Consider the following 25,309-nt stretch of genomic DNA (forward strand, 5'->3'; position numbering starts at 1 on the left):
AAAGATAATTTATATTCTAGTTAGCATTTATTTGTGGAGGGGTGACTAATTTTCAGCGTTACGCGTGATACTTATTTTTAGCATGGAAATGTGCTTAACCACAAGTCTCAATTGGATCTGCAATGCGTTCTTATTTAGAATTCTTAAAAGACAATCTTTGTTACCAGAAAAAGAGAATTGTCACTTTTTTTTTTGCTTTTTCAAGGCAAGAATCATTCATGTATGTGAGAGTTAACAGCCCATATAAAGCAATTCTCATTCTTCCAGACTGTTAAATTCAGGAATGGGTGTGTGTCGGGGGAAGGGGAGGAGACAACTGGTTAAGTCAGAGTTGGTCAGGCCACTTGTCAATTTTTTTTAAACTGTATAGAAAGATGTGAATGAGGTTTATGGGCTCTAGCCCTATTGGGCTTCAACTTTCCTGTTTCAAATCTTGATCCATTCAATTCCACATACCCCTTCAATTAGCATCTTACAAGATCACCTAGGCATGTAGGTGAAGACATGCAGACAATGCACAGAGGCCAGCTACCCCACCTTTGTGAGCAAAGGGTGGTACACATCTTGTGTATATATTTAATTGCCAGAGTAAAATGCTAAAGTGACTCAAAGAAATGCTTTTCAAGTTAGCTTTTTGGAAGTGAGGTGGGAAAGGAAAACAGGATGGATAAAGAAAGCCAGTAATCTAAGTCTGGGATTATGTAAGAGCTGATCTGGGCAGGGATTTACCTATGTATGTCAGAGGAGCAGGGGTCTCTCGGAGACCAGAGGCCTTTTCTTTTCTGTTTATTAAAGTGGGAAAATTGTCTACTGCTTTCGGTTTTATCTGAGAGCTTCCAGGCAGAGGGATTTGCAGGGAAATGTTACCAGATTACTTCAAGCTGCAAAAGATGCCGGACCTGTTAGAATCACTTCTTTTCCCTAAATAGCATATAAGGAGAGTTCAATTCTGAAGGTACATGTTATCTTCTTACACAGAAGAGTCTTTCTAAAGTGAGCCAAGAAAAACACTCTTCTATAATTGTGTCACAAGTGCTAGAATAAGCCTTCGCCCTGAATTTTCCCAACCATCCTCTAAAAAACATGGCTTTTGAAGGTAAATAACTTTAAGATAAATAAAATGTACTGGATAAAATTCTTTTACAAATCTAAGAAACATATGTAACACACTGGAAAAACTGTTTTTGAGATAGAATTACTGTATTACTTCCAAGGTCACCAATTAACTCATGCAATTGCTGCGGTCTTTGCTTACATAGCAGATGGGGGGAAAATTATCTAAGAGCCATCCTGATGTTGATAAGTATTACTGTGGAGAGAAATGAGCTATCAGAGACCCGACTTCAGCACTGACTGGTCATTTATCAGCTCTGAGGCTCAGTATCTACATGTATTATGTGAAAATAATGCCAATCCCAGGGTTGTTGAGAACTTTGCACAAGATCATGGAGATCGTGGGTGTGAAAGAATCTAAAATTAAGAATAACATAATTTGAAAAAGTAAGTTTTATTATTCACCTTCTATTACACAGGAACAAGTGGGGTATGAATGGGAAATATTGGCTGCAGGGACTTCTGGGGTTGCCACAGGGTAAGCACCAAGCTCACAGTGGACACAAGGCTGTCTACCAGATCGGAGAGGTGAGCAAGTTTGGAGCAATTTGTTATTCTATCTAGAACAATCCAAAGGGAGGTGGTCCAAGTGTCATGTCTTGAGCCAAGCCTTGCATTTCACCTTTATTTTGTCTAAGATGGTTGGGTTATTATCCACATGGGTGGCCCCAATGGTTCTCTGCTAAAAGGAAGTTAGTATTTCCCAAATGTCACTAACAGTAAAAGAGCTAAAGAAATGGTTACACTGTTTACAGAAGCCAGGTTGGCCCCTGTGGTAGGCAGAAAGGTGCTGCCAAGGTCCAGATGAACACTTGTGAGGTGTCAGATGCCAGAGTCTGCATCCGCAGAGTGAGGGCAGACAGGAACTCATGGAACTGCAGCTAAAAAATGCTTTGGATACAGAACTTACTTTAGGCCAGCTTGAAATGAGGCAGTTTGCTCACTAATTTCTAATAAACTAATTCTCAGATTTCTCAGCAATTCCAGTTGGAATTACTTATTTTTAGAATTAAGGAATCAAATTTTCCCAGCAAAAGTATTTCATCAGGGCCAGTCTGAGGCCTTTTCAGCTTGCTTCGAAACTTTGAGTATGCAGGGAAAGCTCAGCCTCAACCCATTCTCAATAGATCTTGCCCACCCCATTTTCACTGATTTTGGTAGAGGTAGAAGTGAAGCTTGGTCACAGTCTAGTTAAGGATGGAAAGCTTCATGTTGGTCCTGGTATCTCTATTCCCTTGGAAAAGTGGGACAACCCCGTAGGATACTTCACAGTCAGTCTTGGTTCAAAGGACCCTGCTGGTGGAGGGTAAGGGGACTATGATTTCTAAGTAAGAGAGCAGCGAGTGCAGTGGCAGGGTGGGATGAACAAGCAGGTGGGCCTCTATACTGCCTACATCTAAACAGCTTTTCTAATGATTTTATATGTTGGGATTTCACTTAACAAGATTGAAAATCCCTGCCACAGAGCATAGGTGCCAAGGAAGAGAAGAGTACAATTTTAGGGAAAACAAAAACTTGCTCCTGACTTAGTGTTCTTTAGTGGCAAAAAAGAGAAAAAGACAGTGATGTCTCCAAACCCTCTAGATTCATAGTACAAAATCATGAGCAGGTTTGGGAAAAGAAATTCTCTTTTTCAAACCGAAGTTCAGTAAAAGAACAGATCTTTTCTTCTTTCTGGAGACTCACCATCTGAAAAATAGAATAAGTGTGATGAGGAAGAAGTTGAGTCTGGGGTTAAAAGAGCCCAGGTTTGTACCCTGACCTTATCACTGCCTATCCGTACGACCTTGAGCTAGATATCTAGCTTATCTGAGCCCCACTTTCCTCATCTGTCAAATAGGGCTACTAATGATACCTGCTTCGTAAAATTCTGGTAAGGATTAAGTGGGTTAACTACTTGTAAAGCCCTTAGAACAGTGCATGGCACATATGTGCTCAATAAATGTTAGCTATTATTTTGTCAAAGAGATAGCGTCATTATTTATAGTAGAGTGGAATTATTGTGCGGCCATGATGAAGCTCAGTTTAGAGGGGAAAATCAAGGACTTTGAAGTCAGAAAAAAACTGACTCTGGCATTTAATCACCTTTGCTTTGGGCAAGTTACTTAATCTCCCTAAGCCTCAATTCTCCTATCTGTAAATAAAGATAAAAAGAGCACCTGTGTTGCAGATAGATAATGGTTGTTATTTTGCTTGACTTTGTGATTCTTGTCATTCTCCTCATTTCTAATGACCTTTTACTTCACTCTACCTCAGCCTTGTTATTTTGCTTTACTTCATGATTCTTGTCATTCTCCTCATTTTTAATGACCTTTTACTTCAATCTACCTCAGCCAAACATTCTCATGGTCACATGCTAGATTTTGTCATCACCTACACAGGTGGCACTCTTGTCATCTCAATTTCAAACATCTGTTCTCCAACTATCACTTCCCATGTCATTGGCTTAAGTAGGCTTATTACTACATTTTAACATAACCTAATCCTATATCAGCCTCCAATATCCATCATCTTCCATCTTTCTCCAGTTCCTTCTTTGTACAGTTTAGAGACCATGGTAACTTATGGTAATCACTCACTTGCAAATACCCTAAACTCTTTTTTCTCTTTCTTCGTTCATGCTCACTTGCCAAAATCTTAACCCTGCCTGAGCCTCACCATTTGCCTTATTTGAGCATTACACTAACCTACCAGCGTTGATGAAAATCACACAACCCAGATGACTGCTTCAATTTGAAACATGATCTCAGACTTGAGATCAGCACTCAGAAATCCTGCTCATGTTTTCTATAAGTAAGCTTGCTTTCCCAATACCAAAGAAGACTTTGTCATACTTTTCCACTCTTTTCAACATCCCACATTTTCACTGTCAGCTGATCTTGCTCCATCCAATAAATTCCTCTGTCCTCTTATTTGATCTCTCAGAAGCCTTTGACACAGTTGATCACTCCCTGTTTTGAAACATTCTCCTCAGTTTCTGTAACATCACACTCACCTGGTTCTCCTCCTGCCTCACTGACTATTCCTCCTCTGTATCCTGTTGGTTCTTCATGTCCCCAACCTCTAAATAAATATAGCCACATTCCAGGATTCTGTACTCTGCCTTTCTTTCTTCTCTGTCTACACCCTCTGTTTAGGAGATCATGTAATTGCTTTAAATGTCGTTTAAATAGTGATCAATCTCAAGTTTACCCAGTCTTCCCTTTTGGACTCCACACTTACATATACAACTCTTTAAAAGATATATCCTCTTGGATGTCTTATAGGCACCTCAGACTTAATATGACAACAGAGTTGTGTCTCCTACAATCATCCTCATTTTAATACATGTATCACTATCTATCCAGTTGCTCAAGCAGGAAACCTAAGAGCTAGCATGGATTCTTTCCTTTTCCTCACCATTCCCATCCAGGGTATTAGCAAATCCTAAGAGCTAAACCTTACCAAATAGATATCAAATACCTCTACTTCTGTCTCCACTGCTGCTACCTAGTTCAAGCTACCATTTTCTCATATTTCTTGCCTCTTAACTGGTCTTTTTGTTTTCATTCTTGTCTTTCTTCAACCTATCTTGTCTACAATAGGTTATATGATGTTCTCAAGTGCACATTAAATTTAATAAAGGCGTACCAGGGCTCACCAAGTCACTTAGAATCTAAATCTCAAACTCCCAACATGTCATCTGGCCCCTGCCTACCTCTCCAGCCTAGTTTCGTGCCACTCTCCCTTTCTCACTACACTCTGGGTCTTTGCAGGAGTGGCTTCCTCCACCTTCCTCCATCTTTACCCCAACTCTTCCTAAAGCTGGCTCCCTCACTTCATTCAGGTCCCTGCTCACACACCACTTCCTCTGAGCTTTCTTTGACCAACTTATCCAGAGTTGGCCTCTGTCTTTCTCTATTTCAACACCTTGTATATTTCCTTCACAGTACTGATCATAACTTGCAAATATTGTTTTCTACTTTTTTTGGAGAAAGAAGGGTTTCTGCCTTCCCTACTAGGCTATTAACTCTTTGAGGGCAGGAACCAAGACAGATATATATACTGTCTAGACATTGAACCAGTGCACAACCAGTATCTATTTATACAGACTAAAAAAATATTAAATTCACTAAAAATTTTGGCATCAAAGTTTTTGGGACTCACCTCCAGAAAGGTCTCTTGATTACCCTTCTGGCTGATCACTCTTCTGCTCCACATGGTCACTGTCTCATAGGTACCTGACAGCCCGCATGAGGGGACTAGGACATATTGAAGGGGCAGGGGACTGAGCTTCTTCCTTTGACAAATATTTATCTGAAGCCTCACACGGGAAATCTTTCAGAACTACCAAAATTCTTACCAAAAGGTTTATCCAGTTCACTTTGAAATCAGGTTAATATGAAATATATAAAGGATCAAACATATGAAGGAGCAACTGAGCCCCATGCCAAATCTACAGAACCAGGAAATGAGGGCTCAGGGTCTGTGCACTTCACAAGATACCCCTGTGGTTCTCACCATAAGGTGAGACCGAAATATCAGCTTAAAAGCATGGGCTTTGCTGGGTTTCCTGGTCCTTTCCAGAGCCTAGGAAGTTACCCTTTCTAGTCCCTATGCTGTGCCGCCTTCCTCTACCCAGAGCCACGGTGACAGGATAGCCACCTCCTCTTAACTACTCTCCACATGGACCATGGAAAGGTCATCCCCTGCCTCTTTCCCAAGGTAATATTGCTCCTTTGTATTTTTTTCAAGCCTTCTGCATTCCTTTCCCCTTATTCTAGGATAGCGTCGTGGCCACAGACAGTGAACCCATTTTGCCAGTTGCTAATTTTCACTGTTGTACACTTGATTTAAATTGGAATTATTCTTGATGATTTATGTTTATTGTAAGTTATTATTTTGATTTTATGACACTGTAAACAGAGATCTCTCTACCGTTTGCTATGTGATCTTAAGGAAAGTCCTTTCATCTGTTTTAGACTCAGTCTCATCTGTAAAGTGGGGATATTTATTCATTCATTCAATCTCTATTTACCGAATACCTAATGTGTAAGGCACTTAGGATAAACTCATACACATATCACAAGGTCATTGTGGGAACTGAGCTGGATATTGTGTGGGGTATCTGGCTCACAGTCACCACCCATACATGTTGTTGTTGCTGTTATTTTTCGTCTATGAACAATTTAAAGCCTCAAGTATTAAGTAATTCTAAGGCTTACAATTTAAAAAAATGTATAAACTATTAACAGGTATTTAGGAGACTTTATAATCCTGACTTTCATTAGAGGCTGGCAGAGCTCACTCCCTTGGGCAGAGTCTGAGATGAAGCCTGACTCAGCCATGCTAAGGTTCTTGAACCAGCCCTAAATCTATCTCCTCACTTGGGCATAGCCAATTAATCACTGAGGGTGGTTTTTGCCTTGTTTGTCTTACACAGGGCTTTAAACAAAATAATTTACACTACATTGGCAGATATATTTGCACCATTTCCTTTATCAATGTTTTTATTGTTTCCAGCATTCGCTCATTCATAAAATATGTATTGACCTCTATGCTGGGCACTGTCACAGGTGCTGGGGATGTGGAGGCACACCCCTCAGTCTTGGTCCTCAAGGAACTGCCATTCTACTGAGCTCTATATGTTGGCTCCCCCGTAAGTGCCTGAGATCAGGGACTATGGTGGCAGCTGTTCCTTCTGTTCTTCTCAAACATGCAACATGGAACACAGCTTGAGGCCCACAGGATGCCCTCAAAAAAGGCAGTTTTTGATGGTTTACTATGTAGCAGGCTTATCGTGTGCATTCAGTGGTTTACTTCTCATGGTTTAATCTGGCTAATTTACATTAGGATTTTCATCTTTGTTTTACAAAGGAGTCAATTGAATTATGGAGATATTATGAAACGGGACCAAGTTCCTGAAGCTAGTAAAGTAATGATGCTGCATTCAAACCCATGAAGAGCTTCATTTCATTCCCCTCAAATTGTCTTCATTTGAAAGTTCCTACTAACACCACTTTCAAATTGAGTGTGGAGCCAACGGTCCTGGCCTTTGGACTTCGGTGGCACTTTCCCTGACTGTAGAGTCCTGGAGCGGCCATACGTTCTAAGCTGAAAACTGGACATCTGGGACAGAGCAAGCTAATCCTCATGAATTTGTTCATTTTTCTGAGTCACCTCTGAAAAAAATCAATAGGGTTGCTTTTATGGCAAAACAAGAAAATTGTCAAGACATTTTATAAAATAATAAGTACGTGGGCTGTTTGAGATTAAGAACAAATTATAACTATTAAAATATTAAATAAAAGAAATGAGGGTCTTTTCAGCTACTGGAGATCTTGGTTTTTATGCTACAAGCTGCTCTCCAAGTTTGTTCTTAGGATACGGAGACATGCTATCAAAAGCAGAACCAGATACTTACTTTCACTTGCAAGGCTGGCACTGGCAAGTCCATGATCTGAGGGGAAATATATTTTCTTACCTAGAAAAGAAACATGATTAGAAATGATATCTCGAAGGCAGGGTTAAAAAGTGCCCAGTAGCAACTCAGGGGCCTCCAAATCACCTGCTCCTCAGTTTGTGGACACCTGGTATATTTTCTCTAAGATGCTACAAAAACAAGAGAAGCTTCTGGCAACCTAGGTCTCATTCCTATCTTACAGGCCGCATTCCTGATTAAGGGTCACTAACTTCCTGAACAGATCCTGAACCATCAGTCACTGATTAATATGACTAATGTCAACATTAGTAGTGGAGTGTGAAGAGTTTGTAGCAGTTGAGAGTTTAGTGATAAACATTTGTTCGAGTATATGTCTACAGATTTTGGAGACTAGGATGTCTGCATTATAGTTTCACTGTGATGTACCTGTCATAGTATAAGCTCACTAAATATTTGCTTAATTGGATTTGAACTATATACAGTTATGTTTGGGAGGTGATAATTTGAACCATCTGTGTTCTAACCAACTGTTGAACAAGGCTCTGCTGTGTATGCACAAGGCATATATACAAACACAGTTGGCCTAATTTTCCCTCTGAATCTAATAGGAGCAGATTTTTGAAAAAGAGTACAGGGGTGGGAATTTTCATAGGTTTCCCAAGCATTACATTTTTATTATTTACTCCTTTTAAATATATTCTTAATCAAACTCTGGAAATGATGGAGTGGTATTTTAATGAGAAATTTGTTTTCTGCATTAGGATGGAACATAGTACCAGACATAGAGAGGTTATGCTGAACAGGCCCTTTGTGTACTATATACTTAGTTTAAAGGCAATTTCTAGCAATTTCTTTCAGGCACGGGATACTAGAACCACAGATATATATGGACTAGGGAGCTATAAAAGAAAATTCACCCAGAGTAGAGAATGCCAGAGGACTCAGACTTGGCCCAATCAAACTATAAAATATATATTATTACCAACATTTCATACGAAAGGCAAATCTTGTAGCAGAGTGGTTTGCTCTTTTGCTTAAAGTATACCTCAGGCCAATTCTTTCCTATTCTTTTACAAAGAAGGGAGTATTGTTTTGTTTTGTTTTTGATGGGTATTTTGCATCTGATAGGCACTAATTAAATGTTTGTTGAGTGAGTGAATTAAGGAGTGTTTTAGTTCAAGGGGAGGGGTGATGGTCAGGGAACAGGAACCCCAAGGAAAACAAGCAGGAGGACCTCAGTGTGCAAGCGCAAGCCACAAGCAGCCAGGCACTGTGATGGTCTCTAGGCAGCAATGGGGCTGCCTCTACAGTCATTTTGAATTTTACTGTGTAGAGCAGATGGCTGGTATAGATTGCTGTTGTTTTTGCCCAGAAGCCTGGCATCATTACAAGTTGCCAACCTGTTTGGAGGATAGAGTTTGAGCTGGTAGCAATGCCAGAATTCTTGGTTTTACAAATGGATTATTTGGTGGCTCACAGTGAGGTGAATGCAGGGTGAATGCAGACCCTACAATTTTAGGCAGTAACACATCATTTTTCTAGAATAAGTCCAAGTCAACAGACTTGGTGAATATTCCTGGCCAAGTTCATCTGGCTGGCTCTCTATATGACCCTTTAGTCATTAGAATGTTAATGTCAATGAAGCCTAGTGAAGATATATGGAACATTTATGCAGAACATTCTGTCCCTCAGAAGCCCCATGTCCGGAGTGGCAGCAATTAGTCTTGATACCCAATCTTATGCCAACTCACTCTCAACCCCAACCAAACAGGGATAAGCCTCCAAATATCTGGAGGCACTTTCTTACAGTGGGCCGAGCTGGAAGGCAGGTTGAAGGGCAATTCCGAACTTCCGGCTATCTGGGCAGAGCTGCAATCCTCCCACATGGCAGATTGCTGAGGCTGGGCTACACATCTATCTTGCTGGAGGAGAGTTAGGAGAGACTCATATTTCTCATCAGGCAGGGTCTCTGGAATCAGGTGCCCAGCAGAGAAGACGTGAGCATAGTCAGGCTCTGAGGAACTGGGGCTCTCTGGGGAGGAGAAATGCCACAGCTCCTCAGGCTGAACAGAGGGGCTCCCAGTCAGGGACATTGAATACTGATCCATAGACATGGGATCAAACCCGTTCATGCCGTAGCTGGTGGCATCATCTACAAAAGATGTTTCTGGCTCTGGCTTTGTCCACTGAGAAGAGAAACGCCACTGATTTGGAGGCATGTCAATATCTAGGAAGGAAAAATTTAGAAGACATATTAGATGTTCATTTATTGTTTTCAAAATGCAAGTAACTTAATATTTTTCTGGTTAATACATGTCATATTTTTTAATGTGAAGAAAATGTAGAAAAGGTAAAAAAAAAAAAGTCACTCTAATTATAATATCCAGAGACCACCAATATCCAGCATTAGGTGTACTTTCTAGGATTTGTTTCTATTCATGTATGCATTGTTTTCATATCACAAGTTGTTTTTAAGGCTGCTTTTGCATCATTAAAATATTATGAATATCCTCCCATAGCAATGAATTGTGCCAACACCAGCTTTTAAAATGGCTGCACAGTATTCCATCATAGGTAGCAATGTGACTAACAAACACAGTATTTGTGGGCAGCTCAGTTAATTTTGTTTTTCAATTATATTAACAACACTGCAATGAGCACCTTTGTATGTAAGCTTTGCACCCTGTCCAACTAGCCCCTCAAGGAAAATTTTCTAGAAGAATTGCTTGATTAAAAATGATTTGCGTTTGGTCGTTGCTGTTGTGTGGTTTTCTTTTATAGCTGGCATTTTGAGTACACAGAATAGGAGGACTCCACAGAACTTTATAAAGGGTGTAACACTTGCCTGCGTCAGTCACTTACACAAGTCTAGGGGTCGAAACTCCATTTTCAAGATGGATCTGGGGCATGGGGGTATTATAAGACTGGACCAAATTAGCAAAGTAGGTTAGCCAAGTAGGAATCGAAGCTGGATTGATAAGTGATGAGGTGGGGAAGTGGTTGCTTGGACCTCTTTCTACAAAAGCGATATGTTCAAGATCAAGCAGTAACTTGGTTTCTTCTTGCAAAGTTCTTGTGGACTAGCTAATGGGGTTGGAGTTTCCTTTGGTCTCAGAGACACTAATTCTAATTGTGCCTATAATGGCAGCTGAATCTGAGTTCTCAAGAAGTTTAGAATAGTTCATGACACAGATGGATATTTTCCCCATTCTCAACACCCACTCAGGCAAGAGAGGATGAGGGATGGAGCTCTGACAGATGATACTTAAAGCCTGAAGCCTCTCATCTATCAAAGATAATGAAATGGGGAGGGGTGTGCATGGGTGTAGAGACAAAGGGAGATTGGAAGGCTGGAGAGGCTGTCTGGTCTCCTTCCTCTCCACATGTGCCTCTCCTAGCTCTCTTGACTGTTTAATTTGCCTGGATTTTGGACAAGATAAAAATGTCTGAGAAGTCTGCCCAGTGATACTGGAGTGCTTTCACCCACCACCATAGCTTTTCATGTCATACACATGATAAGGAGGAAAAAGCCTTAACCTATGCGGCAGAGACATTCGGTCCAACATTTCATATCGTTCACAATGAGGAATGGGTGATAGCTGGCCTCTGGTAATGGAACCAAAAGCAAGGAAACATATATTAAGATTTGTTGCTGGGGATGAATGCTACTTTTGAAAACTGATTATCTGCAGGCCAGTAGCAATTCGGGGCACTATATAGCACAAATAGACTGATTAAGCTGACAGTATAATCATTGTCCATGCTTCAAATTCAATGAGGGTACTTCATATCCTAAGCACAAATTAAAAATAATGTGTAGCCTCTGACAACTGGGCAATTTCCATCTAAACTGGCCTTATAATCTCATACATATGGCATAGGTGCTGAATGCAGGGTCCTAGTGTGCTTGGAATATTTCTATTAACTGTTTCCCTTCCAGAATTATGACTGAAATGTTAAGGGAAGTGGGCGGTGTGCCACTGTTCAAGGTTCCATTTGGTTACTGAGTGCGCCAAAGCACAGATTAGATGGGAGCAAGTGAGGAAGCGCAGAGTATCCCAATCCTAAATTCAATAGTAGGCATTGGGTAGCTTTGGGAAAACCATCTTCCCAGACCAGGCTTGGGTGTTGGTGTCCCATGGGGTGGAGACCCTGAATTTTGGTAGGTCACCCTTTCTCAGGCTCCTTAGGCCTACTGCTCCCACAACCACAACCATCTACCCCATAAACCAATGAAGGTATCCTAAACCATAGCCTGGACTGGCTTAAAGTTGCTGCTGCTGCTGCTAGAAATGACCCTGGTGACACTTTCTTATCCAAGTTTTTCCTCTTAGTTACCTCTGGAGATGAGATAAGAAGCCTTAGGAAGACTCTGCTGCCTTCTAAAATACCAAACTACATTAATGAATGGAGAACAGGTAAGGAATACTTTGGTTCTGGGACACTTGGGGCAAGCTAGAATTTTTTTTTCACTAGAAATACAAAATGCTTCCAATTCCACATACTCCAACTCTGAGCATCTAGACCCTGCCTCTTACTCCCATCCATGCCTCTAGAATTACTGAGGCCTCTGGTCCCAAGTGAGTCCCTGTTCACAGAGTCCTAGTCTCCATTTCCCACTTCACCCTTTTTGGGTGAAACTCACAGGCCATTCCCCTCCTCCTAAGGAAACCCAGAGACAGCACTCACATCTACCTATATACAGCTCTGAGAGCCCCCAGAACCCTCTAGAAAGCATCTCTAGGCACTAAAGAGTTTGCTTTCCACCCCCAACAACTCTCTCTCTCCTCCCTCTCTCTCCCTCTCTCTATTCTTGCATAGTGGTCCTGCCTTATTCCAGACAAGTCACCCCCTCAGAAAGGCTCTCTCTGAACTTCAAATCTAAAATTTGTTATCCTGCTGTACTCTGTGACTGTGCTATTTCCTTCAAAACAGTAATCCTAACCTGTAATTTCTTCATTTATTCATTTGTTCATTTATTCACTCACCACTTATTTTCCCCACCAGCCAATAAGCTTTATGAGGACAGATCATTTCTCTTTTGTTTACTATCATATCCTCAGGAACTCGCATAGTGTCTGGCCCTCACTAAATATTATTCTAATGAATGCATGTGTGCATGCACTCACATGTACACACGCATGCTTACACACACATGTACACACAAACATGTCCACACTTTCAAAACACATGCGCGCGCGCACACACACACACACACACACACACACACTCCTTGACACTAAATCTTTCTATACTGAAGAGAGCAGCATGAAAAGTGGTTAAGAGCATAGACTTTGAAAGTCAGACAGGGTTGGAGTCCCATCTCAGTTCTGCCACTTCCTAGCTGTGTGAACACTGAGAATGTTACCTCCCATCTTGGATCCTCTCAGGACTTTTGTGAGGTTAAATGAGACAATCCACATAAAGAGCTTAGCACAGTGCCTGGTACATAACAGATACTCAATAAGTGATAGCTGTTGCTGTTATTATTATTAATCATTGCTTTGATTTGTAAACCCAGGTTGGGCTCACATTCATAGGCTTCTTTCCTAGTTTGCAACTCCAGGTAATCAACCTAGGGAAAAACAAAATGATAATGTAGAGGCCCAAGGAGCCTCCCTGCCATTAGTCACCTAGGGCTGAGAATCAAAGAGAGAAAGGGACTGAGTAAAAAAAAAAACAAAAACAAAAACAAAAAAACAGAAATAGCAGCAGTATTTCAGGGCTGATGTGGAGGATGGAGTAGATACTGGCTCTTAAAGAGATTTCAGAAATCTTTGCTCAGTGTGTGTCCACTCCCAAGAAAGAATACATCAGAGGTGGGCATGAATGACTAAATCTAGAACAGCTTTTGCTTATTGAGCACTTACTATGGAGCAGGCACCTTTTTAACACTGCATACATGATCTTATGTGATCCCCACAGCAACCCAGATGAGAACCAGAGTGGTTCAAGTAACTTGCCTAAGGCCACACAGTTAGCAAGTGGTAGAGCTATCTGATTCCAAAACTCATGCATGTTCTGGCTATGCCTCTCCAGCATTGCAAAGAGTACAGTAATAAGCTGGGCACTTCCCCACACTACTGGGGTTGGAGGGATAGCAGATGAGCATAACATTTCTGAGAAGCAATTTCTGACAACAGTGTATGTTAAAACCTTAAAATTTGTGTGTATCCTTCGATCCAGTCATTGTGCTGATAGCAATTTATTTTAAGGCTATAATCAATGATGGGTGTAAAAATTTATAATATAGCGTGTATAATATAGCAAAAGATTGACAACAACCTAAATGTCCAAAAGCTTTAATACAGCTATAAAAAGGATACTCTTGAGCTATTAAAATGATGGAGTAGAACATGTAATGGCATACGATTATTGTCGATTAAAAAAATAATTACAACCTGTTATGTACAAAATGATGTTATGTTGTAAAGCTTACTATGTGTGCATAGATGCACAAATGGTTTTGTATCCTGATTGCTTATCTATGTTTTCTAAAATTTTCAAAAATTAACACATCATTTTCATCATTAGAAAGTTATTTTTTAGTAAAAAGTTAAGAAACCTCTTGACTCCGTGAATCTGAGTCACAGTTGTGAAACACCAATACGTAATTGCCTGATTTCCTTCCGTCTATTGTTTCTTCTTTTCTTCCTTGTCCTCTCTGTCTCTGCCTTTCATAAAATCCTGCTTTGTGATGAAGTTGAAACCAAGAACTCTCAGAACACATACCTGCATCTTACAGCATGAAAAGTCCAAACTTTGGCCTGCTCAATCTGCACACATTGACTCTCCCTTGTCTGCCTTCTTTGTATTATATTCTTTGTATGAGCTGAGGTGAAAATAACACTGGAGACAGAGGGACAGCTTACAGGAGACAGTCCTCTTTTAGGGCATTGGGAGGGCCTGCTCAGTCCCACCTCCTCCTTTATTCACCTCCCCGGGGTACCTAGTCTTTTGATGATTACTCAGATTCCTTTTCCCAACTGAAAATGGAGATGAAATACAGGACATGTGCTAGCATTTGAAAGTGGCTAAGAGCTCAGGATCTGGAATCAAACTGATTTGGTTGTAAATAGCCGCCCCTAACTAGCTGTGGAATCCTAAACAAGTCACTTGACTCTGAGCTTTGGTTTCCTTGAGCACAATGAGAGTTAAGCAATAAGTTGGTGTGAGGATTCAAAGAGATAATCCATGTGGCATCCCCTAGCAAGGGGCCTGGCTCACAGGATTGTGTGCTCAATAAATGTTAGCTATTGTAAACAGTATTAGCAAGTCCTTATGGGCATTATTAACCCTCTCATTAGGGTGTTGTTAAGGTCTACAAAGGCAGGACAGTGAAGTAATCAAGAGGCTGGCTCTGGAATCTGACTGACCTGGATTTCAATCTCTATCACTCGCTTGTTGTGATTCGCTTTGTCACTTACCCTCTCTGGGCTGCATTTTCCTCCTCTGTAAAGTGAGGATATGAATACCCATTGTAAAGTGGTTTTGTGAAGTACAATACACATGCAAGAAAATGCACAAGTATGAAGTGCGCAGCTGGAGAATTTTCACAAACTAAGTTATGAGCACCCAGGTCAAGGAATAAAACATGACAGCCACCCCAAAAACTCCCTTCATGCCCCCACCCAGTCAGTCACTAGCCTCCCTTTTCCCTGAATGTAACCACTCTCCTATCTTCTAACACCATAGATTCAGTTTGCCCATCTTTGCCCTTTATAAATCACTGAAATGACTGCAGTAATTGTAGCCTGGTGTCTGGCATCCAATATGGGCTCAGTATATGTTGGCACAGTTTCCTCTCCCTGACTGGAAAGGAAGACATCAAGTTGTCAGTGTTCACAAGGGCCATAAACAACTAGCATGAGTCTATCTCATAATATTCACACTAAAAAAGAAATCCAGAGTTTATTCCTCACTCTTACTAGATTACGGAGGAGGGGAGAGAGGAGCTGAGACCCTTGAGACCAGCTATAAAAATCCTCTGGGTCCTCAGGTGTACACTCTCACCTTCTCAGCAGCCTTTGAACAATTTTGTCAGGCCTGGGGTTGGGCTCGAGGCCACATAGGAAGAAATCGGGGTGGAATATGCACTAGGACCATGCCACTCCAAATGGTAACTACTGAAGCCTCTCAAGTTATCTACTTTGAAATCACCAAAGTCCTTTTTTCTTTTTTCTTTTTTTTTAAGGGAGATTAATTTAAAGATACCTTCAGCTTGTGTTTTCTGAAGTACGGCCAGTATAAATTATACATAAGTAAATAGAAAAATAGCTTTGATTTTGGAAAGGCAGCCAGGAAATTTGATGGCATTTCCTAGCCACATAGGTCTGTATTTGGCCTTTGCATATTTGGCTTGACAGGGTGCCCTTAGAATGTGGCCCAGTCGGCGCTGTGAGCCCATGAATGCAAGCCTGTTCTAGGCATGGCTCAGGGTCTGAGAGGATGCACACAGTAAGAAATGGCCACTTTATGAATTTCCCACTATTTTTTGAAGCTGCATGTATCTCATATAACACCTCCAAGTGAGAACCACTGGGGGACCATTTTCTTTCATGAGGCCCTCCCCTGAGGCAGCAGAACTTCTGAGAAACTTGACTCCTAACTTCGATAAAAGAGAGGCCTTGAGGAAGACAGGCTCTCTGCTTCATTTGCGCAACCAGCCGAACAAACATTTTCCTAGCCCACACCACGCTCTGTGTGGGAGACATCCTCTTAGTCAAGGGAAATGTGAGATTCTCACAGGAAAAATGCAACAACCAAGAAGGTAAGTAGAGAAGAAAGCTGCCTCTCTGTTTGGCCTGCAAAGGCTGGCTTGGGCAAAAAACATGGCCATGTCCGTGTTCCCTTAGTGGGCCAGGACTTTACAAAATAGAGTGAAGTCAAAAGGCATGGGAAACAGCTGCCACACAGTAGAAGCCCCTGGAATATTGGAGGCTTACAAGAGGGGCCTGCTGCTCTGTGATCTTAATGTTTTGAATGCAGGCACTCATATCCACTCTAGCCATTTAAAAACACATGTCAAGCTTTGGCATCACCACCACAAAAATAATTAACATGGCACTTACTATGTGCCACTGGACATGCATTATCTCATTGACTTTCTCTATAGTTAAATAATACTAATTTTAGAAATGAGGAAACTGAGGCACAGAGAGGTGAAACAATGTGCTTGAGATCATATTGTTAATAAAAAATGGAGTTGGCCTGGCCCCAGATTGCCTGATTCTAAAGCTGTACACCACATGATGCTCCCTCTATACAGTGACTCCATCTGTGGCACACAAGCAATATCCTGTAATTCAAATCACAATCTCATTCACTCAAGCAATATTTATGGAGCACCTTTCATGTGTCAGGCATTGGAAAGCAGCAGTTAACAGACCGAGTCTCTGCTGCCATGGAATCCAGACTCTAGGGGGTAGGAGGAGACAAGAAAGAAACACATAAATATATAACATACCTAGTGGTGACAAATGCTAAGAAGAAATAAAACAGGATAAGACAGAGGGTGACAAAGTAAAGATTCTATTTTTTAAATAGATTGTTCAGAGAAGCCCTCTATGAAGAGAGGACATTTGGATGGAGACTCGAATGGAGAAAGGGGAAAATCATGTAATTATCTGAGAGAAAGAACATTTTTGGGAGAGTGGAAAGAACATGCAAAGGGCCTGAGGCAGGACTGTGCTTGGCATGTTCTATAAATAACGAAGAGGCCAGACTGGAGTGAGTGAGATGGAAAATTGTACAACATGAGATCAGAAAAATAACAAGGGCGCAAATGAGGTCGGACCCCATTAAAAACTTTAGGTTTGATTCCAAGTGAAATGGGAAGCTATTGGAGAGTTTTGAACAAAACAGTGCTATGATATGACTTTAATTTTAATGGTATCATTCTGATCACTATCCTGAGAATAGACTGCAGGGGAGCAAGGGCAGAAGCAGTGAGACCAATTAGGAGGCTACTGCAAAAATCCAGAGGGTAGATTAGATGATGGTTTGTCACACCAAGACAATAGCAGTGGAGATGGGGAGAAGTGGTCAGATCTAGGACATATTTTGATATTAGAACTTACAGAATTTTTCAAAGGACTAAACATGGGGTACGAGATAAAGAGGAGTTAAACATGACTTCAATTAATTACAAGGATGCAGCTCCCTTTTACTGAGATGGGGAGACTATGAACAAAGCAGGTTGAGGGGGAGATTAAGAGTTCAGTTTGGGACCTGTTTTGTTTGAGATTCCTATTAGATGTGTGAAGTGAAGGTATCAAGTAGGCAACTTGATAGACAGATCTAAAATCCATTCTGGACTAGAGCTATGCATTTGGAATTGATCAGTATATAGATGGTATTTAAGACCAAAAGACTGGAAGAGATCCCCTAGGGAGTAGGTTTAAGATAGAGGAATTGTCTGAGACCTGAGTCCCCCAAACATTTAGAAGGTAAATAGAGAAGACCATCTAGCAAAGGAGAGTAAGAAGGAGTAGTAACCAGGGAGATAAGAGGAAAACCAAGAGTATGATGTTATAGAATCCTAGTGAAGGAGGTATTTCCAAGAAGAGGGAGCAATCAACTACAGCAAATGTTGCTGATAGGTCAAATAAGATAAGGACAGCAAGGACCATTGGATTTGGAAAGTGGAAGTCACTGACTAACCTTGATAAGAGTGGTTTCAAAGAGTGATGAGGATGAAAGCCTGAGGAGTGGATTTTAGAGAGCAGTGGCGGAAATAAAGAGGACAGAGTATACATGGACACCTCTTTTGAGTTTTGCTGCACAGAAATGTGTCAACAGTTTGAGAGTTGGTTTTATGTCAGGTAAGCTTTTACCAAGCAAGCAGGATAGAGGAAGTGAGGGACTATAGATGGATAATACTTACAAGGGAGTGACTGGAATGAATCCGAGCCAATGTATTCAGATCTAGATGAAAGAGTCAAAGAGCCAAAGAGCCAAAGATGGCAGACTTGTCTGTGCACGAAAAGCCTGGGATTTTGACCCTTCTGAGGAGCCAGATAGATGTTCTGAATCTCATTTACCACATACCAATTCCCCAAACGACTCAAGATCAGTTATTCCTGCTCCTGCTCTGAAGTACTCGGTACACTCTTAGATATCACCTCCCCACTTCTCCACCCACCTCTTTGTGCCCATTTAAACAATATCTTCTATAGCATCTCCTTTAGTATGTGCTGCCACTACACCTCCTTCTACATGTTTACTTAACTCAGAGCTCTGAGAAGATCACGTCATTTGCTGGTAAAAGAATTTCTAGGAAAGAAGTAAATTCTGCAAAGGTGAGTATAGATATCTACCAACTTCTGCCCAAACCCAAAGAGCAAAGACAGAGTGATTGTGTCTGAAAACAGGTGATCTCTTCCCCTGCAGAGGTCCCACTTGGAAGCATATACATCCTCCAATGAGAGCAAGGGATTCAACGTGTGTGTTCAGCAACTGCAAAAAAGAGCTCCTAAAAAAATCAATGAGACCTTGGTCTATTTGCACATTTCAAAAAAGGTGATGAGGAACCTTATCAACTCACATCCAGCTGGCAGAATGACGTCTCCATTAGGCACAGCAGGCACAGACAGTGCCTAGGGCCCATGAATACTTTTAGGTGCCTATGAAAATGTTTTAATTTCTTTTAAAATTGGAAGAAAAAATAAAGATAATAATGATGACAAATATATAAAAATGAATCCAGCTTAGGTTATATTTGTTTTTATACCAGTGCAGCCACAAAATGTCCTTTTTCATATTTTTTATGGAAGAAGTTGGCCCATGAAGGCAAAAGTGTCTGGGGTCCATGAAAGCAATACTGCAGCCCTTGCCAGCTTAATTTTTATGTCTTTTTTCAAACCTGGATATTTTGATGAGCACATTTTGACACAGCACTTCAAATAATGTTTTGAGATGTAAGAATGCTTTAAAAAATTACCAAATAGTATATGCAGTAGACCCTCCTGATACTGTTAAGGGTGAGGAGAAAGATGTAGCGAAACTTCATCTACTTCTTTCTGGCCCTGCCTCTGATCACCAGATTATCCACTATTAGTTGAGGAGTCTGCATGTACCTACGTGGGACACACTTTTTCATATCACGAATACTTTGGTGTTTCTGCCCCTGTTAGGCCAGTAGTAGTAGTAGTAGTAGTAGTAGTAGTAGTAGTAGTAGTAGTAGTAGTAATATTGATAATGGTGACAATAGAAAACAGTTGTGGTGCTCTGATTGTGTAGTGAGCAGTGAACCCAGCATTTAACACAATTGAGGAAACAATGAAATAGGTGGTGATTTGATTAAACAGTGTTCATTTTCACATTAAACTTCTAAGAAAGGGGCGGCAGCTTCTTACCAGACAGTGTGACTTGCCTTCAGCAAATATACACATGTCTAAGCGCATTAAAAGCAGCAGAGAACCATCTTTCAGTGACAGGGAATTTCAGCCTTCTCCCTCTCAACATGCTTACCATTCCTCAGGACCACATCTTCACTCTGGCTCAAGGGGCTCAATTCCTGGGGGTTCTTGATATTGCTCAGAGCTCTGGAGAAGTGTTCATCCACTACGCTGCTGATGTCCCCTTGGAAATAGGTGAAAAGAACACACCGGGAATTCCACTCAGTCTTTATAGGCCCCTGCATCTGGGAGGCACTCGTCTTCATTTCTTCCATTGTGGCACAGGAGACAGCTATGGATTAAATGAAAAATATTACTGGCAATATTTTTCCAAGTGGCTTGGTCACAGTTTGGTTGAGTGCCATCCCGGGGAGGGGGCAGTTTGCTCTTACTGAGTACAGGCTCAACAACCAGTCTGTGCTGGTCTGAGGACCAGCTGGTCTGATCAGTGTTCAGGAAACAATAAGACAGAGTTCTACGAAGTGCTGAAGGGGTCCTTTCTTACAAATGAAAAGAGTTATCTAGCAACATGACTAGAAGAACATCAGAAAAGGGAAAAGAAAAAGAGATCAAATTGCAAAGTAACTTGCCTTCTGGGGAAGTGCCTTCTCCCTCCCAGAACTATATGTAAATCCCCCTAGACAAAGGAGTGAGCTCCCCTGTAGAGCTGACTATGCAACCCAGTGGGTATTTACAATTTCCCTTTTCATAGTAAGCATTGCTTTTCACCTTAACCACTTCCATGCAAGATAATAAGACACATCAAATTCTCACACTCTCCCAGATGCCAGAGATTATGTATAATGGTGGCCTGCTCCCACTCCCCACCCCATCTTAGAAACTAGCTATTATTAACCACACCGGTCCTAAGGCCTCCAGACACATATTCTAATAAGACAAATTCAGATTTTGAAACACACACACACACACACACACACACACACACACACACACACACACATTTTTACACTAATATATTGTGGCAGCATTGGTGAAAAGCACCTGAAAGATTATCAGACTGTCAGCTCTGCTCACCACCATATCCTCTGCACCTAGAATAGGGTCTGCAATTGAGTAGATATTCAATAGCTTTTTGCTGAATTGCCTTAAACTTGGCCTCCATCATTTTATCCTACCTGTAAGCGCAAAGACTGTTCTTTTGCACCCAGGCCAGAAAATGGCACACAGCAGTCACTCAAGACATGCTGTGGCCTTCCTTTAACTAAAAAAGTAGTCCAACTGAATGTTCCTTTACTTTTGGGCACTCAATCTGACTTCACAGTGCTCAAGCTAAAGATACTTTTAATCTATTAATTATTTTGAATATAATAAAAAAAGAGAGTTGAATAGCCTGTCTCCCTCTGTAGTCTAGGAGATTCTTGAGGATGGAGGCCTGTTTCTTATTCATTTCTTTATCCTTAGCACCTAGAAGAATGCAGGTGTTTAGTAAACAATAGCTGAATAGCTGAACTCCATTTCATGCAGAGACAGCACAATGCAAGGAAATCATACTAATTAGGAGTCAGAGGAAGATCTGGGGTTGTTGGCTTTTGAGAAAGCACTCGGCCTCTCTGGGCTTCAGATTCCTCTTGGAAAAAATAAGAGATTGGAATATATAAACTCTGCAGCCTATTCTTTTATGGTCCTGCTAGAAGCATCAACAGATTATGATGGGGACATTAGGAAGGAATCTAGCAGTGAGCAAAGGACTCTTTCTATCGAGTTTTCCTTTCAAAATCATTCTAGCCCCAGTCATAACTGGACTGTATTGTCTACAGCAGCCTTTGATTGAGCACATCAATCTGTTTCACCCAGTTCATAGCTACACTAAACATAACCAGGCACTGCCTGAAAAATGAATCCATTATATCCTTATTTCAAAAAATATATGAACAACCACTTTTAAAAACTGTTTGGCAGTTTCTTACAAAGTTAAACATACGCTTACCACATCACCCGGCAATCCCACTTCTACGTATATATAGCCAAGAGAAATGCAAACGTATGTCCGCACAAAGACTTGTACATGACTGTTCATAGCAGCTTTACTTATAATAGCCCCAAACTGGAAACAACTTAAATGTCCATCACCAGGAAAATAGCTGTGACATTTTCATACAATCGAAAGTTATTCAGAAATAAAAAGGAACAAATTACCAATCCACATAACAGCATGGAAGAATCACAAAGACGTGTTAAGTAAAATAAGCCAAACAAAAAAGACCACATATTATGTGATTTCACTTACATGAAACAGGGACAAATAATCTCTGGTGATAGAGGCCAGAACAGTGGTTGCCTGTGGAGTGGAGATTGGGAAGGGTCAGGAGTATTGAGAATGTCCTACATCTTAATAAGGGTGAAGGTTATACGTGGATGTTTACATTTGTCAAAAGTCATCAAATTGTATACTTAAGATCTGTGTATGTCACTGTAGTTTAATTATTCCTCAATGAAAAAGCACATGATATATTCAGATACTCAGAGTTATATAAATAAAGCAAAGGTGTTATTCTTGAACACATTATAAGATGTCAGAGAAAGACAAGTACAGTATGATATATATGTGTGTATATATATGTATATGTATATATTGTGTGTGTGTGTGTGTGTGTGTAGAATTTTAAGAAGCCAAACTTGTAAAAACAGAAAATTGGCAGTTACCAGGTAGTAGGAGTGGGGGGATAGGACAAATGTTGTGTAAGGGTACAAACTTGCAACAAGTAGTAAATAAATCCTAAAGATCAGGTGCACAGTACAGTAAAATATAGACAACAATGTTGTGTTATCATCATCATCAAACCTGCTAAGAGACTAGAACTTAATTATTCCACCGACTAAAAAGAAAGGATAATTATGTGACATGAGAGGTGCTAATTATCGCTAAAATGGCAATTATGTTACAATATATGAATTTATCAAATTAACATGTTGTACACCTTAAAGTCACACAACGTTTTATGTCAAATATATTTCAAAAATAGCAAAAAAATGATAATAAATAAAAGGTGTTACGAATTATAAAGTAATAATAAATGTGGAGGTAGCACTTTTTCTAAAGCTACAGTTTACAGAATACCTACTACTTTGTGCCAGAAACTATACATATATTTTCTCCAATCTTTACAACCCTCAAAGTAGATATTATTATCCCCATTTTATAGATGAGCAAATTGGGGCTTAGAGACCGTGAAATAAACTGCCCTGGCCCACGGCTAAGAAGGTGGTGGCAGAGCTGCGATTTGAACCCAGATCTCTCTAGCTTCAATGTCTATCCTTTTTCCACTGTCCCTTACTGTGTACCTGGTGGGACTAATAATAAATAGTCCTTTCCCCTCTAGGCCTCAGTCTATCCATCTACCAAATGTGAGGGCCTGGCCTCTAGTTTCTAGGAAAACTTGAGCTAGGACCCTAAACCAGCAGCCATCAGGTTTCCTTTAGGGAATGCAGGCAGATCATCCGCACGCTCCCTTGGGGCATCTCCTTGAAGCCTTTCTTTGCAAGAGCCGCTTAGCACCTTCATAGGATTCTTATTCTCAGAATTGCCCATGGACAGTGCTCTAGGCTTGGGCTTGACACAGCTTACAATCTATCTTTGCTAAGTCTCCCTGAAGCCACGAGGGAAGCAGCTGGCTGAACACTTGGGACCTCAGGGTCCTGAAACACGCTCCTAGTCTCCTTGGGTAGAGACCACAGGCCACCTGGCCACCACGATAAATGGTAGAGATAAAGTCAGAAACAATATCTCAGCCCCAACACCTTGGAGGGCTCAGACCGTAGGCAACTGGGGATCCTAAATAAACCCCAAATATGCCCTCTTTTCCTCCCCAAACACATAGAAATGTATTCGAAGCAAAATCATGGGCTACTTTCCCAATCCAGCTCACAAGCAGTTCTCTGGGCTGCGCTCAGACCTCATTGGACAAGATCTGTTTTTGAGGGATGTTAAAATTGTGAGAGATGCTATTTGGATTAATAGTTTGCAGAACTGTATCCCGCTGCACCTCTGGAGAAACTTAAACAGTTTCATCCTCCGAAGAGCCCTCTGCGAAGGGTCTCTTTATTCATGAGCGAATTGGTCAGGGTAGGTCTGGCTTAGAAGAAGATGCTGCAAAGCTGGAACTGAGGGGATATCAGTGAGGCAGAAGAAATAATAGGACCTTCCTAGAGCAGATGTTTTTGTATCAATTCCTAGCTTGTAATAAAAGCCTCTTGCCGAAAGAACCCCAAGGCCAAGCTTTGCCAGCTGTGCAGTGAGAACAGCATAATTACAAAAGTACCTAGCTTGTAATTTCCCCAACACACAAAATATACAGACACCAAATGCTTCCAAGTAGACCTTGAAATATTGCACAACTATTTAAACAAATATTTTAATCTCCTGCACAAATGTTTTAACATAGAATCTAATGCCAACTATTCGACCTCAACTCTACCACAGTCTGCCTGCACAGACACACTAACCACCCTTCCGCAAAACGGTACCCAGCACCCGAGGGTGGGGTGGGGAGTCAGAGAAGTTGTCACAATGATGACTTGGAAAAAAAGCCCCAAAGGGACCAGATTGTATCTCACTGAGCAAAGCATGTGATGCTCACCGCTCCCCCATGCCTCCCCCCTGCATGCCCCGATTCTTCCCCAGTTAAATTTCCATCCTTCCCCTATCATAAAAAAAAAAAGTCCCCAGTTTCTCCTACCTTAATTCTCAACCATCAGCTGACACAAAGCAAGATGTAGATGCCCAAGCGATGGCTGGGCAAAAGTGCGTTTTTAAGGCCAGAGCTCTCTGGCCCCCTTTAGAGCAGCTTAGTGCTGACGGAAGCAGGGGTTGGGGATTTTGTACCCTCCCCTCTCTGTTTTCTGCCCCTCTGCAGGGCTATACGAGACATTTCCTGCTAGCTATCTATTAAGAATGCAGAAAATGCACTCCAACAAGTCAATCGGGTTGGGCACCTGCAGGAATGAGGAAAATAGGTAGCTCTTTTTTATTTCTTTCTTTTGCATTAAAAAAAAAAAGCACTTAGCGATATTGTCTCTTAAAATAGGCGACCAATTGTTTGCCCGGAAACCACACACAGAGTCAATAACATCTGAAACATCAGTTGTGGGGCTTGGATTAAACTGATGTCACTTTTAGTCTCAGGAATTGATAGTCAGTTTAATCCATCATTAGTTTTTCCCTCTCTCCCCATGGTAGGAGAAGGGGAGCCCAGACCCATAGGATTCTGGACTTGTCAGTACCTCTCTGAATCTACAATAGATGAAGCAGTTTAGGGACTCCAGCTAGAGGTTTGGAGCACGGGGTCCCAATCCTCATTTTGAAAAATCTTCAATATTACCTCAGGAAGTGTCACCGTTATTCAGGCCCCAAACCATA

General features: G+C 41.1%; 1 protein-coding gene across 1 annotated transcript; it reads right to left on the bottom strand.

Annotated features, from left to right (window-relative positions):
- Window positions 1–1,560: 1,560 nt before the first annotated feature.
- On the bottom strand, window positions 1,561–22,223 carry VGLL1 (vestigial like family member 1). The gene is made up of 5 exons (XM_039874683.1): window positions 22,181–22,223; window positions 20,006–20,224; window positions 9,342–9,761; window positions 7,517–7,576; window positions 1,561–2,802 (listed from the first exon to the last, which is right to left on the bottom strand). Exons 2-5 carry the CDS (start codon window positions 20,205–20,207, stop codon window positions 2,759–2,761), a joined length of 726 nt encoding a protein of 241 aa, XP_039730617.1. The 5' UTR covers window positions 20,208–20,224; window positions 22,181–22,223; the 3' UTR covers window positions 1,561–2,758.
- Between the last annotated feature and the right edge of the window lie 3,086 nt (window positions 22,224–25,309).

The sequence above is a fragment of the Pteropus medius genome, unplaced genomic scaffold, assembly GCF_902729225.1.
Source record: "Pteropus medius unplaced genomic scaffold, Ma_sr-lr_union100, whole genome shotgun sequence".
Taxonomy (NCBI): Eukaryota; Metazoa; Chordata; class Mammalia; order Chiroptera; family Pteropodidae; genus Pteropus; species Pteropus medius.

Excerpts from the sequence above, each read along its gene's own strand:
- VGLL1 (XM_039874683.1), bottom strand. The coding sequence starts at position 20,207 with ATGGAAGAAATGAAGACGAGTGCCTCCCAGATGCAGGGGCCTATAAAG. Across the intron at positions 7,577-9,341 it reads GCCTTCCAGCTCGGCCCACT|GTAAGAAAATATATTTCCCC; the intron begins GTAAGAAAGTGC and ends TTTCTTTTCTAG. Across the intron at positions 2,803-7,516 it reads TGCCAGCCTTGCAAGTGAAA|ATGGTGAGTCTCCAGAAAGA; the intron begins GTAAGTATCTGG and ends TCTATTTTTCAG.